The sequence below is a fragment of the Podarcis liolepis genome, assembly GCF_965112155.1.
Source record: "Podarcis liolepis genome assembly, chromosome: 7".
In the NCBI taxonomy this organism is placed as follows: Eukaryota; Metazoa; Chordata; class Lepidosauria; order Squamata; family Lacertidae; genus Podarcis; species Podarcis liolepis.
In genome coordinates this window covers 86,786,960-86,802,254 of record NC_139561.1, presented here as the reverse complement: position 1 = coordinate 86,802,254, position 15,295 = coordinate 86,786,960, and the positions used below count along the sequence as shown (strand labels likewise).

Here is a 15,295-nt window from a genome sequence, read left to right as displayed (position 1 = left end):
AAAAGTGAAATGCTTCCCCCTGTCCCCCCCCCCCCCGGGGCGGCTTGCAAGTGAAATGGTAAATTGGGAGCAGAAATAATAAAACCGACACCCTTATTCCACTCTCAGAACTAGAGTTCAGTGTGAAGAGAGGTTGATCGTTAAACCACTTTGACAACTTTCCACATCCCCCCTTTTTTTAAAAAAATCTTTTTTAGTTTATTAAGAGAATTTCATTTATGAAAAGATGGGGGGGAGAAAGAAAAAAGTGAGAATGAAAGAAAAAATACATTGCCATGCGTGAATATACAGATGTGTATATTCGTATCATTCTAATACACACATGATTGTTAGTAACCTAATATATTCTCAATCCAAATTATTCTGCGTAAACTCAATCCAAAAGGGAGTTCCCGCATCCTTAACAAACTACAGCTCCCAGAATTCTTTGGGGGAAAGCCATGCCTGTTTAGGGGTGGTGTCATTTTGCTTTAAATGTAGGCCTCAGTTTCTGGCAGTGTTTTAGCATTAATACTTATCTGACCACCTCGTTTTTACATAATTTAAAAATTAAGTAAAAAAGGGGGGGGGAGGATGTTGGATTATAGTTTTAAAGTCCTGTTCTTTGTGCCCGCGCTACATCCTATTTTTATCTGTGAGCCACCTTGAGTTCTGCCAGGGAAAAAGGTGGGGTAAAGGTAAAGGGACCCCTGAACATTTAAGTCTAGTCGTGGCCAACTCTGGGGTTGCGGCGCTCATGCCGCTTTACTGGCCGAGGGAACTGGCGTGCAGCTTCCGGGTCATGTGGCCAGCATGACTCAGCCGCTTCTGGCGAACCAGAGCAGCGCACGGAAACGCCATTTACCTTCCCGCCGGAGCGGTACCTATTTATCTACCTGCACTTTGACGTGCTTTCGAACTGCTAGGTTGGCAGGAGCAGGGACCGAGCAACGGGAGCTCAGCCCATCACAGGGATTCGAACCGCCGACATTCTGATCGGCAAGTCCTAGGCTCTGTGGTTTAACCCACAGCGCCACCCACATCCCATAAAAAAAGGTGGGGTATGTATGAATGAATAAATAAATACATAGGTAATTTTGTCTGGGCATAATTTCATATCGTCTTCTTTCTCCCACCTCCTTCTGCTGTTCACCCAACAGGGCCCGGGAGCTGAGTGTGGAGGAAGAGAGAGATGTCTTCCTGGAGGCAGGGCTCCCTAAGCGCACCCGTGGCCTGGAGCCCGATGGCTTCCTGATGCCCTCCCTTAGCCTGGTAGGTGCTGAAATCACCCCTCCATAGGAGGGAGGGAAGCCTCTTCCAATCCATTTCCGCCAAAGCTCCCTCCTGCCCAGATCACAGGAGGCTCCCTTGCGAGGAACCTCTTTCCTTTCTGTGGCTGGGTGGCAGGACGTCTGCTAGGCATGTAGAAGGTCCTCCGTTCAACCCCCGGCCTCTCAAGGTGGGGCTGGGAGAGATCCACTGCCTGAAACCCTGGAAGAGTCACTTTTGACGTTGTCCGTTAGGTGTGTAAAGGTAAAGGGACCCCTCACCATAAGGTCCAGTTGTGGCCGACTCTGGGGTTGCGGCGCTCATCTCGCTTTATTGGCTGAGGGAGCCGGCGTACAGCTTCCGGGTCATGTGGCCAGCATGACTAAGCCGCTTCTGGCGAACCAGAGCAGCGCACGGAAACGCCGTTTACCTTCCCACTGGAGTGGTACCTATTTATCTACTTGCACTTGGAGATGCTTTCGAACTGCTAGGTTGGCATGAGCAGGGACCGAGCAACGGGAGCTCACCCCGTCGCGGTGATCCGAACCGCCGACCTTCTGATCGGCAAGTCCTAGGCTCTGTGGTTTAACCCACAGCACCACCTGTGTCCTCTCCATTAGATGTTATGGCAGGCTTAAATCCTGTGTTGGCTGTGGTTCTCTGGTCCCAGCAGTGAACAGCAGCGCGCAATCAGACCCTCGTTTATCAGCTGCATAGGATCCCCTGTTAAGTAGAAGGGGTTGGGAACATGCTCTTCCTTTGTGCATGCAATTCTGAGACACACTCCTCTCAAAATCAGGGGTGCATCAGCTGAAGCAGAGGATTTTTACACCACTGTTTCAGCAAGGGGATCCATGGACCCCTCTGCGAAAGTTGGGGGGTCCCTTCCAAGGTGCTTTGAAGACCCAGTTCTGGGATTTCAAAGCACTTTTTACATGATGCCACGGTAACACCATGTGGTCGGCAGGTGGACCTCCCGCCCACCTGCCTGCCAACCCAGATGGACCAGTGGCCTGGTTTGACCCAAGCTTCCTGTGCCCCCCTCCCCCAGGGTTTCCTGCTGAGTGTGGAAGAATGCTTGGATGCCAGGTCCGAGCGGGGTTTCGGGGGCAGTGTGTCCCTGGGCAAGAAGCTTCTGTCGCTGGAGGAGCCGATGGGTGAGTATTGTGCAATTCTGATGGGGTGAAGCAATAAAATATTTGAGGGGGGGCCGGGCTCTCCCAAAGTTGACAGGCACTGCCATTCAAATGATGGGCGCACCCCACATCCTGCAGTCGATTACGTGGGTGGCGCTTACTTAGGCCCCCCAATATGTATGTCCCACAGAGGAACTTGCGGTCTTCAAACAAAAACATCCTGAAGGTCCCGGGCCACAGGGAGGTTAGGCTGGCCTCAACCAGAGCCAGGGCTTTTTCGGCATTGGCCCCGATCTGGTGGAACGCACTTTCACAAGAGACTAGGGCCCTGTGAGACTTGACATCTTTCCACAGGGCCTGCAAGACAGAGCTTTTCCACCAGGCCTTTGGTCAGGGCACAGCCTGACTCCCTCCTTTGGCAAACTTCACAGAACTTTAGCCCAATGGTTGCCATCAATTTGAGTTGAATTAATTTTATAATGAAATGATTTTAGAATGTTGTACTATTTTATTGTTGATAGCCGCCCTGAGCCCGGCTTCGGCTGGGGAGGGCGGGATATAAATAAATTATTATTATTATTTCATTCAAGTCTGCACCCCAATACAGTGGTGCCTCACAAGACGAAATTAATCCGTTCCGCGAGTCTCTTCATCTAGCGGTTTTTTCGTCTTGCGAAGCAACCCTATTAGCGGATTAGGGGATTAGCACTATTAGCGGTTTAGTGGCTATTAAAGGCTTAGCGGCTTAGCGGCTAAAAGGCTATTAGCGGCTTAGAAAAAGGGGGGGAGCGAAAAAAATCGCAAGACTCGCAAAACTTTTTCGTTTTGCGAAGTAAGCCCATAGGGAAATTCGTCTTGCGAAGTGCATCGAAAAACGGAAAACCCTTTCGTCTAGCGGGTTTTTCGTCTTGCGAGGCATTCGTCTTGCGGGGCACCACTGTACCTTCCGAAGACCACATCTTTTTAAAAACAACAACGGGTTGTATCATCACTAGGGTTTCCGTTTGCACATCGTGACTTTCTCTCTTCTCCTCCCCCCTCATGCCCCCCTAAATCTGTTCTGGGGGTTCCTCCAACCCTCCAGAGCAGATTTGGAAAGGGGGGAGGGGAGTTTGGTGAGCGGATACCCTTGCGCTGAGGGGGGGGGCGCGTGGGCCGGGTGCCTCCCAAACGGACAAAAATCGCCCTCCTCTCTCCTGACTCCTGGCCTTTTCTCTCTCCCTGTCTGGGTCTCCCTCCTTTCTCTCCAGGCCTCCTGGGGGACATGTTGCCATTTGTGGTGGACGGACCAGCCCTCTCTCAGCTGGCCCTGTTTGACGGCGAGGACGAGGCCTCTGTGCAGAGTGGGCAGCATTTCCAGCTGGGGGAGGAGCTGCTGGTGGAACTGGACCAGGCCACCTGAGGTGGGGGCCCCCCCTGCCGCCGCTGCCGCCGCAAAACCTTCACGCCACACTCCTTCTCCGCAGATGGGACGAAAACAGAACCAAACCCCACCCGAAATCACCCATGAGAGGCAGAGGAGGGGAGGGGGCCCCTCCTTTCCCTCCCCTCCTCCTCTTCCAACCGTCCCCCCACCCCACCCAAACGCCCTGCTCTCTCTCTCTCTCTCTTTGCCTCCCCCACCCCCAAATCTCCGCCGGCGTCCTTTGAATTCTTCCTACCTCAGTCCTGTCCTCATCGGGCAGCCTCTCCCCTCCGGAGACGGCGAGGGAGGAAGGCTTAGCCGAATTTAGGAGCCTGCGTTCATAGGGACTGTCTCCCCCCCCCCACTACAAACCAGCTCCCCCTCCCCAAATATTGGTGCTTATGTATCCTCTTTTCCTGAGATGGGAAGCAGAAGTGGGGTGGAAGGAAAGGAGTTGGGGGGCCCATATTAAGCCTTCACGCGGGAAGACTCCGTTCTGTCAAATCCCCAAAATTGAGAGGAGAGTCGGGGCGAAGGGGTGGTCAGGGGTTGGAGATGGGGGTGTCACTCTCCCCTGAGAAATGAGGGAGGCAGGGCGACGCCTGAATGGGAAGGAAGCCGCCCCTCCGCTGTGACCCTCCTGCTGGCTTCCAACACCAGTTCACCCATTCCAGAAGGAACTGGGACCACCCAAACACGAGGCAAACTTTAGGGTTGGGCGGCACTGGGCTTGCTCTTGCACCGCCAAGACTTAGGGAGGGAGCAGCCGAATCACTGCTGTTGCCTCTCTGGCGAGCACTACTGGAGAAGAAAGTTTTGGGTGTTATTCAAGCGCCCCCGGCCCCCTTGTTTCCAGTCGTCCGGACTGATTTTTTCCCTTGGAAGTGGTCCAAACCTTAAAAGAGATGGAAATGGATTTCTCCCAGAGGAGAGGAAGGTAACCATGGTGCTCTGGCCGAATTTTTTGACCCGCTTTTACGGTCTGTTTACGCTTATAAAAAGAGGCCGAAATGTTTCTGGTGGTCAAGCGACCACAAGTTTTAAAAGGTCTAAAAACTTGAACGTATTGTACAGGGAGCAGAGAAATATTTTCTCCTTAAAAACAAACAAAAAACCTTTTTTTTTTCTTCAAAAAAGAGATGGGATTCTATATCTTGCTCCTGCCTCACCAGATATATTTCTAATTTTTAAGAAGTCCTTCCTCCTCCCCCCCCCCGCACTTTGTCACTATTTAGGGGTGGTTGGGTTGCTTTTTTGGGTGGGTGGGGGGAGTTTCTTGAATCCTAAAAATGGGTGAGATATGTGCAGGCCACTCCCCTCCCCATCCTCCACCCCACTCTCACAAACCTTGGCACCGAAAAAGGTAGGTTTTTAACCTCACAATAGCCACAGGTAGCTGGGCAGTGGATGGTGATTTTGAAATTCTAAAAGGAAAGTTTAAGGAGCCTAGATGTTGCTTTCACAATCTTGAAACTTTTAAAGACAATCTTTGGAAAGTTCCTCAATTTGAAATGGGGTGGGGAGGCTGACCTATTGTAGAAAAAAATAGGATTGGGAACTCGCCACAAAGATCAGATTGGTTCTTAAACAAAGTAAATTTGAACTGCAATCAGCCTAAATATAGGTTGCCAGGAAATGGCATTTTTGCCAATAAGTTCTACTTAAAACAGGGCGGAAAAAGGACATTTGAAAGAGGAAACCTCCCTCTTTCTCGTGTTTTTTTTGCCCCCTGATCCTGAACGCGTTTACACGTTGAGACTTAACTTCTGAGTAGCTGTGTACAGGATTGAGATTCCACCCTTCACTCTTGCTTTTTTTAAAAAACAGCCTGATCTTGCACGTTTACTCAGAAGTAAGCCCCCATGGTGCTCACTGGGCTTACTTTGCTTCTGGGTTAGCATGCCTAGGATTGCAGCTTAGTTGCATCATGCGCTGTCAGCATGGAAAGGTCGGTCATTCTTGGCTGCTGCGAAAAATAAAATAAGGCAGAAGTTTTGCGGTAAGACTTGCAAAACCCCGTGACTTGAAGCGACGCAAACGCTCGCATTCGCCACCAATTTTCCCTGTTTTCGCGCTTAAAAATGAGCTACATTTCCATTCTGCCCAAAGAGGAAGAGTTCTGCGTAACTCGAAACCTTGCATAATTCCTGCACTAGCAAACGTCGCCTAAGATTGAATTGCCTTACCTCTTTTATACCCTTTTGGTATAAAAGGCCAACGTAGTGTTAGCTGGCGCTCATAGTAGGGTTGCTAAACATTTTAGGAGGGATGGGGCTTCCTCTGCCTCTTTAATTATTACCCAGAAAAGAGAATATTGGCAGGTGCAGCTTCCTTAACCCTTGACCGGTCGGGGAAGCCTCACTAGCTGTGATTCCCCCCATCGACACCATTCTTAAAATCACAGGAACCCTTTTCCCACAGGAATGCTGGCGGCCGCCTAGTTGAAAGCCCGTGTGGTGGGAAAATTTTCCCAGTAGTCTCCAATTTAAAAACAAAAACCTCTTTTCCTTCTTTCTTTCTTTTTTCTTTTTAAAAAACCCCTGGCAATTCAGTTGCTTAGCCCTTGACGCCGTTACTTTAACCACAACTTTTAGGAGTTTTGTGTCTGGTTTTTTTATTTTAATTGGGTTTTAGACCCGGTCCCAAGCCAGGCTTAATCACTGCAGCTCACTTCCCCGTCCCTGCAGTCCAGAGCCCTCGGATGTGAAAACAGGAGCGTAGGAGGCCGTGCAAGTCAGTGTTTCGCACGGCCGTCTGTGTCTGTACGTGTGTGTTTGTGTATGCCAGCCTGGCTCACAGCCTGACTCGGCTGAGGGCGTAGCAGTTTTCCAGGGAGAGAGCCGCTCTCTCGACACCCCCCCCCAAAAAAAAAAGCTTTCCCTTCTCTTTCTGCTGCATGCCTCATTCCTTCAAGATCCCAGAGCAAATACTGGGAGCCCACTCAGAGGTAGGAGTGGGCTGGAGGTCCTACAACAGGGGGCAGCAACCTAAGGTCCGTGGGCCACAAGCATCATTTAACTGGCCCACGAACCGAGCCGCCCGCTCGGCGAGTCCCCGCGCGCTGCGCTAAACTGGCGCACCACAGAGACTTGCTTTCACAGTGCCGCAAATCACGTCTGCACATGCACAGACGCTGGAAATCGCGTCTGCGCAGATGCTGAAAATTGCGGGCGCGATCCAGCCCATGGAGGGATCTCCACTGGAGTAAACCGGCCCAGGCAAGGTAGACCTTGCCGACCCCTGCCCTACAGAGAGGGAAAGGAGATTTGGGACATAGCGGGTCCCCTGGGGTCAGCCTCTGCATGCAGATCTTTCACTGACCCACCCCAGGAAGAGGCGGAGGGGTAGGGGTTAATTCAGAAAGTTTGATTTAGACAGAGAAACTGGCAAGTATTTGGCAGGGGCCCCTGCTTCCACCCCACTGGGTTGCAAGAACGCCTGCGATGCCAGGATCGGGACCCTTGTCGCCAAGGCGGGTGGGGAGTCAAAAGAGTGCTCTCTCTTCCTCTCTCTCTCTTTCTCTCTCTCTCTCTCTTTCTTTTCTTGACGAGCCGCATTGAGAATTGCAGTCTGAGCGGGACGAATAGCTGCCCTTGAAACCACTTTTGCCTCGTCCGCCATTCACCTGTGCCTTCTCGTTACACCAGCACCAAAAAAAAAGAGCGAGCGTTCGATAACGTAGATAAACACACACATCATACGGGGGTGGGGAGAGGGAAAAAACGAAACACGCAACCCTCTCCGATATCTTCCGCGTTGGTGAGGGCAACCGTGAGTGGCACGGGGAGAATGGGGGGTGGGGGAAACGGGCTGCCGTTTCCCCCGGGCCTGCCCCCCACCCCTGCCCCCCGAGCAAGGGGAAAGAGGCGGTTGGGGAGGAAAACGCCCCCTACACAACTGCCTCCCTGTTCCCAAACACCCCTTCCTCCCCCTGCGTACAAACCTCACGCCAACTTCCAAGCAGGGAGGTTGGCGTGGCAGGAGTGGAGATCTGGGTAGGAGATGCAGACGTAAGGCATTGAGATCTAATAACGCAGACTGTTCAATTTCATTGCGAGCAAAACGCACACACAGAGACACACACGCACACGTATATACATAGATATCGCATACACACACACGTGTAGAGAGACACAAAACGCACCGATACCTGCACACAAGCATGCGCAATCTCACAACGACGGGCCACGTTTGGCCCAGGCAGCTCTTTTCTCCGAAAGCCGCAGTTGACCACACGCACAGAACAATAGAATTCCCAAGCCGGGTGAAGAACACAGGATGTTGCGTCTATCTTTTCTCCTTTTAATTATTGCGATGGTTCTAATTGTTGTTCTTCTGATTCCTGACCCGTCGTCATTTCCCCCTCCCTCCCTTAACCTGTTTTCATTGTGTTCCTTTTTTCCAAGAGACTTTGGTGAAACGACTATGGCACCACCCTTTTTATTATGATTAATGTCGTCGTTCTGATAGGGTTGTAGCTGTTATTTTTAATTTCCTCGTCCGCCCCCAAAGCCTGGCGCTGCGCCCTCTGCCCCCTCCTTTGAATTTTAACAAGTCCTGCTACTTTTGTAGAGGGAAGGGGGGAAAAAGAAAGGGGGGCAAGAGGGGTTGTGTCTCTTTCGTTCCTGTGACCAGCACTCGTTCCACAAAACCTCAATCCCCAATCCGCTGTCGTTTTCCTACAGGGCGGCTTCTCTCGCCCACTCAGTGGCATTCCTGGCGCGGCAGACCCGGGCCACCCCCTTCTTCCCCCGGGGACGTGCCATGCGGACCACGCATGAGGTGCTAAACTATACACGCAAAAGCTGTGACGTCCCGTCCCCGGCGGTGGTTCTTTGAAGGCCACACTGTGGCCATGGTGCTCTCTCTTCACGCCTCCCTTCCACCTGCGATGGCTGCAAGCCCGGCTCCTCCGCCCTCACTCAGCTCTCTGACCTCGTATTGGCAACGGGTAGCCATACCCAATTGCCGTGGTGCTCAGCTCACTTCCTTGTCCCTCCGTCTGTGTCTCACGCACACACACTCAAGGGGGTTTTGCCAGGCAGCTGCCAGCCAAAGAGCCGGCGAGGCTTTAAAGCCTGCGCAGAAAGCAGAATTTCGGCAGGTCGCCAGGGACGTGCCTGCAGGTTGCAGCATGGGGAAACTGCATGCAGGAGGAAGCTGCCAGCCAGTGTTGGTAATGCTAGGGCAGCTTCGTATGATGCCCTGTAACTCAACTGCGATTGCAGGGCCGGGACAGGACGAGGCGGCTCGTGCTCGAATTCTGCCTTCTGTGTAACTCAACGCCACCAGCGCCTTTTCAGGGTCCAGTCCTGGCCACCCCTCAGCCAGGAAGTGTGTGCTCTCGCCGAACCGTCCCATCGCTGCCGCCGTGCAGCCCGATGAAGGCGACCCCGTACCCAAAGACCGCCACGCCCTGTCTCCAGCGGCAGCTGCAGAACCGCTGGAGAGGCCCCGGTGCTCCACCCCTCCGCTTCGCGGAAGGGGCGGCTGGGCCGCTCAGAGGCTGTGGCCCCCTTCCCTCCCTCCCTGTAACTGTTGCGCTGGTTTCCGGGCCGCACAGCGGCGCCCTCCCCGTGGCCAGTCGTGGTGTGCGTGGGCCCAGCCATCTTGCCGGGAAACCCTCGAAGGAGAAGCCGCCGCGTTTTACCGCGAAATGCACACTTCTGCAAGAGACACAACCGCCTCTCCTCCCCATGCCTACACACGCACATTGCTCCCTGCCCCCAGCGTTTGTCAAAGCCGGCCAGCACGGAATGGAAAATTCAGTGGCGTTCAAACTGTCTCCTGAGGAACCGCCTTCTGAAAGGCCCCTCAAGAGAGACCTAATAAGAGGACAAGCCGTCCTGAAAGAAAACCTGCCTGCCAGTACTGACCGCCCCCCTGCACCAGGAGCGCATAGCGCGCCTCTTCTAAGGCACACTTGGTTCAGCTTTGGCGATAACGAGGCCCACGAGTTCTGACCGGGGCCGTGCGTGGCGTTGATCGCGTGCCTTGGAACGTGGAACCAGAATCATGGGCAACGTGGAGAGGATTCCCTGAAGGAAGAGAGCTTTCGGGTGGTGGTGAGGGGAATCGCAGAACTGAAATCTTTGATAAGGTCAGGGCCTTGCAGACTTGAAAACTGAGGCCTACGGTGCTTAAAACTCCTTTACCTGGGATTGAATCCGTTGTTAACCATACTCGGGTCTGTCCATTTAGTAGAACTTAAAGCCGGCTACAAAACACATCCTCCGGGGTTGAGAATGCCAGCAAGCTTTGACTTTACGCCAAAACCGAGGCGGCTTTTCCTGGGGCCGGAGAACTGAGCGGTGCCACTCCCAATGAGTCTCTGCTGCTCTTGGGCGGGAAGCGGTCAGTCTGGCATTTTTCGAGGCACGGTGATAACCCAGAAGGAACCCGCCGCTGACTGGCAGGTCAGTCTGCGTGGGCCATGAAATCGGTACTCAAGCCTATTCCTGGAAGTGCCGACTGGCTATGACAAAGGGGTGTAGGAAGAGGTCCTTCAGAGGGGAGCACATCGTAGCAGGCTTCAGCGTCTGAAAAGGCTTTGGGGATTTGTTTATATATAATTTTTTTTTAAGAAAAGAAGAAATCTATATATTGTTCCCTCTACCCTTGTGTGTGGTTAATTTTTCCCCTCTCTGTGGCGGGATCAGATTTGCCCCCTGCCTCGTCTGTATCTATCGCTGTTGTGAAACATAAAATACGTCTGGTAACATAGAGGACAGTCTCTGTGTGTCTTTTTTTCCCCCCACACACAAAAAAAGGTTTACCGAATGATAAGGGACGAGTGCCAGTTGAGCAAGCCGCTTCAAGGGGGAGGGGGGCAGGTTGAGAGTGATGGGTCTGGGTCATGACCCATTAAAGAATTGGCCCATAAAACCCCAAAACTTCGCAACCAGCCACACGGGAAAATTTGGATTAGCATTTTTTGGGATGTCATTTTAGACGTGCGCTAAACAGCTTCTCATATTTACACTTCAGACACTTTCGTAAGGATCTAGGAGTCTTGGTTGACCACAAACTTGACATGAGCCAACAGTGTGACGCGGCAGCTAAAAAAGCCAATGCAATTCTGGGCTGCATCTATAGGAGTATAGCATCTAGATCAAGGGAAGTAATAGTGCCACTGTATTCTGCTCTGGTCAGACCTCACCTGGAGTCCTGTGTCCAGTTCTGGGCACCACAGTTCAAGAAGGACACTGACAAACTGGAACGTGTCCAGAGGAGGGCAACCAAAATGGTCAAAGGCCTGGAAACAATGCCTTATGAGGAACGGCTAAGGGAGCTGGGCATGTTTAGCCTGGAGAAGAGGAGGTTAAGGGGTGATATGATAGCCATGTTCAAATATAGAAAAGGATGTCACATAGAGGAGGGAGAAAGGTTGTTTTCTGCTGCTCCAGAGAAGCGGACACGGAGCAATGGATCCAAACTACAAGAAAGAAGATTCCACCTAAACATTAGGAAGAACTTCCTGACAGTAAGAGCTGTTCGACAGTGGAATTTGCTGCCAAGGAGTGTGGTGGAGTCTCCTACTTTGGAGGTCTTTAAGCAGAGGCTTGACAACCATATGTCAGGAGTGCTCTGATGGTGTTTCCTGCTTGGCAGGGGGTTGGACTCAATGGCCCTTGTGGTCTCTTCCAACTCTATGATTCTATAACTATGATGACCCCTTTAAATTATTTCCAGAGGGGGTCTCTATTTCAGGGGGGGGGGGGGACAACAGCCAAGAATGTAGCTGTACTTTAAAAGACTTCTTTGTTATGGTACCAGCTTTTGTAGACTACAGTACATCAGTGTTATCCTGGCTTGCTGGCACACACATTGTTTTTTGGGCAGGTGTGGATTGGGAATGGCGAGGGAGTGAAATGAAATGCAGAGAGTACATTTAGATAGTGATCATTCGCAGAATCTTTGATATCACAGCCATCTGGCAAGCCAATTAAGCCATGGGAGTGTGATAAGAATCTGTTATCCTGGTCCAATCTGCAATTGATAGTGTTTACCCTTAGTTTCCATGAATTACAATTGAGCAGTTCACATTCGTGATTTCAAGTTGTTGCCGGCTAAGGACGCTCTGTCTCTTGGCTAAATTCAGCATTTCTGAACAGGTACATGTGCTGTGAAAACAAACGATCAGAGTGTCAGTCTTGCAGTTTTTAATAGCTTGGAAGAAGACCCATCGTAAGTAGTATATGATATGAATCATAAAACAACAACCTTTATTACGGTCCAGAGACCCAACAAATCGTTACAAAGCAATACACAATTCATACAGCCTACCTCCAGGTTAAACAAGCATTTTGTTCAGAATATAGGGATCATTGGTTCTTGCAACCACCGATAATAACTTTGCCACTGCGAATGTTCTAGCATTTGTCCGGTCTTCCAATAGGAACCTGACATAGTGAGCCTCTGATTTTCCCAGGAAAGGTACCAGCAAGGGTTGTATCAGTTCAGCCCTGGCTTGCTCATATTTTGCACAATGCAACAAAATATGTTTTATGGAATCAATGTCTTGAGCACACGAGCAAAGTCTGTCCTGGTAGGGAACTCCTCTCAACCTGCCATCCAACACTGCAGAGGGAAAAACGTTTAGTCTGGCTTTGGTGAAAAGCCTTCGATAGTTTGGTACTGCCAGGTTTTTAATGTAAGATGTTAACTGAAAGACATGCCCATATTGTACTCCTACCGCCAGCGGACTACAGACTGTGTGTGATCGAGATCGCAGGTCCCTGTGTGCATTGAATCATAAAAAGTGAAAGAAGAATGAAATCGTTTTAACTTTTTCAACATTTTAACAGCGTAGAACTAAAGAATTCATTTGCTTGCTTTTTCTCAAATTCTGCACTAATAGCAAGCAAGATACAAGTTGATTGTTTAGTACTGCATAAAATCTGTTGCAAGTACCTTAGAGATCGTTTGATCGAAAGGCCGGATCGTAGAAATGGAAGTCCACCAACCTTTGGGCACATTTTGAGAGTTATGGGGTGCCAGTCACAAAATTGCTGGAATGGGGATGAGGCATAACACACTGTGGCTGCTGGTTGCGTATGTGGGCATAACACAAAATTAAGAGAGAACCATCCCTGACGACCTTACACTTACTGCGAGAAGTCAACTGTGCCCTCCTGATCCCCACTGTGTGGAACCTGGGATCACACAATACAGTGGTACCTCGGGTTAAGTACTTAATAAGTTCCGGAGGTCCGTACTTAACCTGAAATTGTTCTTAACCTGAGGTACCACTTTAGCTAATGGGGCCTCCTGCTGCTGTTGCGCCGCCGGAGCCCAATTTCTGTTCTTATCCTGAAGCAAAGTTCTTAACCTGAAGCACTATTTCTGGGTTAGCGGAGTCTGTAACCTGAAGCGTATGTAACTTGAGGTACCACTGTATTGGTTTTATGTGCACACATTAAAGGTGTTGCCGTCTAGTAGCAACAGGAAACATTCCTCAGCACAGAGAGAGTACCAAAAAGGAACACAAGCGAACAACAATGAACCTGTACAAGCAACGCTGACACCAAACCCTCCATTTAGTAAGTAAAATAGAAACATTGTCACCCGACCCTACCTCCAGCCATCTTTTCCCCCCTCCACCTCTTTCCCCCTTTTCTTCCCAATGTCTCAACAAATGAAACTGATTTGTAAAAATGTTACATGGGAAAAAGAAATACGAGAGAGACATTGCAAACATTTTTGTAAATCAAGAAAATCTTTAATAATAATAAAAAAGAAAGAGTACCAAAAATACGCTTGCCAGTTAAACTTAAAAGCTGCCGGCACATTTTGCTCCATAACTTTCTAGGAGGACTGGATACTTGCATACATACAGTGGTACCTCTGGATGCGAACAGGATCCGTTCCGGAGCCCCGTTCGCATCCTGAAGCGAACACAACCCACGTCTGCGCAGGTCGCGATTCACCGCCTCCGTACATGCGCGTGATGTCATTTTGAGCGTCTGCACATGCGCGAGTGGCGAAACCCGGAAGTAGCGCACTCTGTTACTTCCTGGTCACCACGGAGCACAACCCAAAAAGGCTTAAGTTGAAGCGACTTCAACCCGAGGTTTGACTGTACTGTACAGTCATACCTCGGGTTACAAACACTTTGGGTTGTGCAATTTCGGGTTGCGCACCACACCGAACCCGGAAGTACCAGAACGGGTTATTTCCGGGTTTCGCGCATGTGCAGAAGCGCTAAATCGGGTTTGGCGCATGTGCAGAAGCACCGAATCGCAACCCGCACCTGCGCAGACACTGCGCTGCGGGTTGTGAACGTGCTTCCCCCACGGATCACGTTCACAACCCAAGCGTCCACTGTACATATAGGTGTGTGTGTGGATGGATAGATAGACAGACAGACAGACAGACAGACAGACAGATAGCTTTTACTTGGGCAACTCATTACCAAACTTAAAACCATGGAGAGACCTGGTCTGAACAACGACATTGGATTCTTATCTCATTATACATGACTTAAGCCATTTTTCACCTTCTTGCCCCTTGCCTTTTCCTGTAAGACCTATTGCAGTCGTTAAGAGTCGTCTACAGGCTCATCTCAGCTATCTGCCAATCTCCCATTCCCACCACCCTTCTGAGTAATACCCCTCCCCACCTTCTCACTATATAGACGGATCTGGCAACTTCTGTTTCAGTGTATCTGAAGAAGTGTGCATGCACACGAAAGCTCATACCAAGAACTAACTTAGTTGGTCTTTAAGGTGCTACTGGAAGGAATTTTTTTTATTTTGACTATGGCAGACCAACATGGCTACCTATCTGTAATTGGGCACCAGTGAAAGCCTTTTACAGGAGCCAGTTTGCCAAGCTCTGATTTTAATTCACAAAATAGATATAGTTAAAAACAGGGCGGGGGTAGGATTTGTGGTTAAACATATGGCATTCTCACCGTCTATCCCATATTCCACCAGTTTTCAAAACATAGCACACGCTAGGAGGAGGAGGCATAATTTTCCAAGTATGACGTTACCATAAACAGATGCAGAAGCCGTCGCCAGCCCTTTGAGGCGGGGCTGGTGTGCGGGACTCTGTGGAAGTCTGCTTTGACATTCTGTGCCTGCACGGCTCGTGTCTGGCTCAGATCTAAATCCTGCTCTGGGAAGGCAGCGGAAGGGAAATGAGTCACTGGGTCATTGGAGACAGAGCCAGAGCAACTGTCATTGAATGCAGTGGGGGTTGGGGGGTTGATCCTGCCCTTGAGAGTGTCTGGCTGCAGCATGCAACCCAGCCAGTACTCTTTTGAAACAGGTTCTTCTAAGGAACTATAGAATTGTAGAGTTGGAAGGGACCCCTGTGGTCATAGAATCCTAGAGTTGGAAGAGACCACAAGGGCCATCGAGTCCAACCCCCTGCCAAGCAGGAAACACCATCAGAGCACTCCTGACATATGGTTGTCAAGCCTCTGCTTAAAGACCTCCAAAGGAGGAGACTCCACCACACTCCTTGGCAGCAAATTCCACTCTCGAACAGCTCTTACTGT

At 50.5% G+C, this 15,295-nt stretch overlaps 1 protein-coding gene across 4 annotated transcripts in view; it reads left to right on the top strand.

Moving 5' to 3' along the window:
- Positions 1-10,512, top strand: part of HIF3A (hypoxia inducible factor 3 subunit alpha) — a 63,767-nt gene extending 53,255 nt beyond the window's left edge. For all 4 annotated transcript variants that reach the window (XM_083515833.1, XM_083515835.1, XM_083515834.1 and 1 more), the window contains exons 13-15: positions 1,140-1,251; positions 2,300-2,405; positions 3,635-10,512. In XM_083515833.1, the coding sequence (XP_083371959.1) occupies positions 1,140-1,251; positions 2,300-2,405; positions 3,635-3,786 (370 nt within the window). In that variant the 3' untranslated portion in view covers positions 3,787-10,512. The remainder of the gene's footprint in view (positions 1-1,139; positions 1,252-2,299; positions 2,406-3,634) is intronic.
- Positions 10,513-15,295: the final 4,783 nt, after the last annotated feature.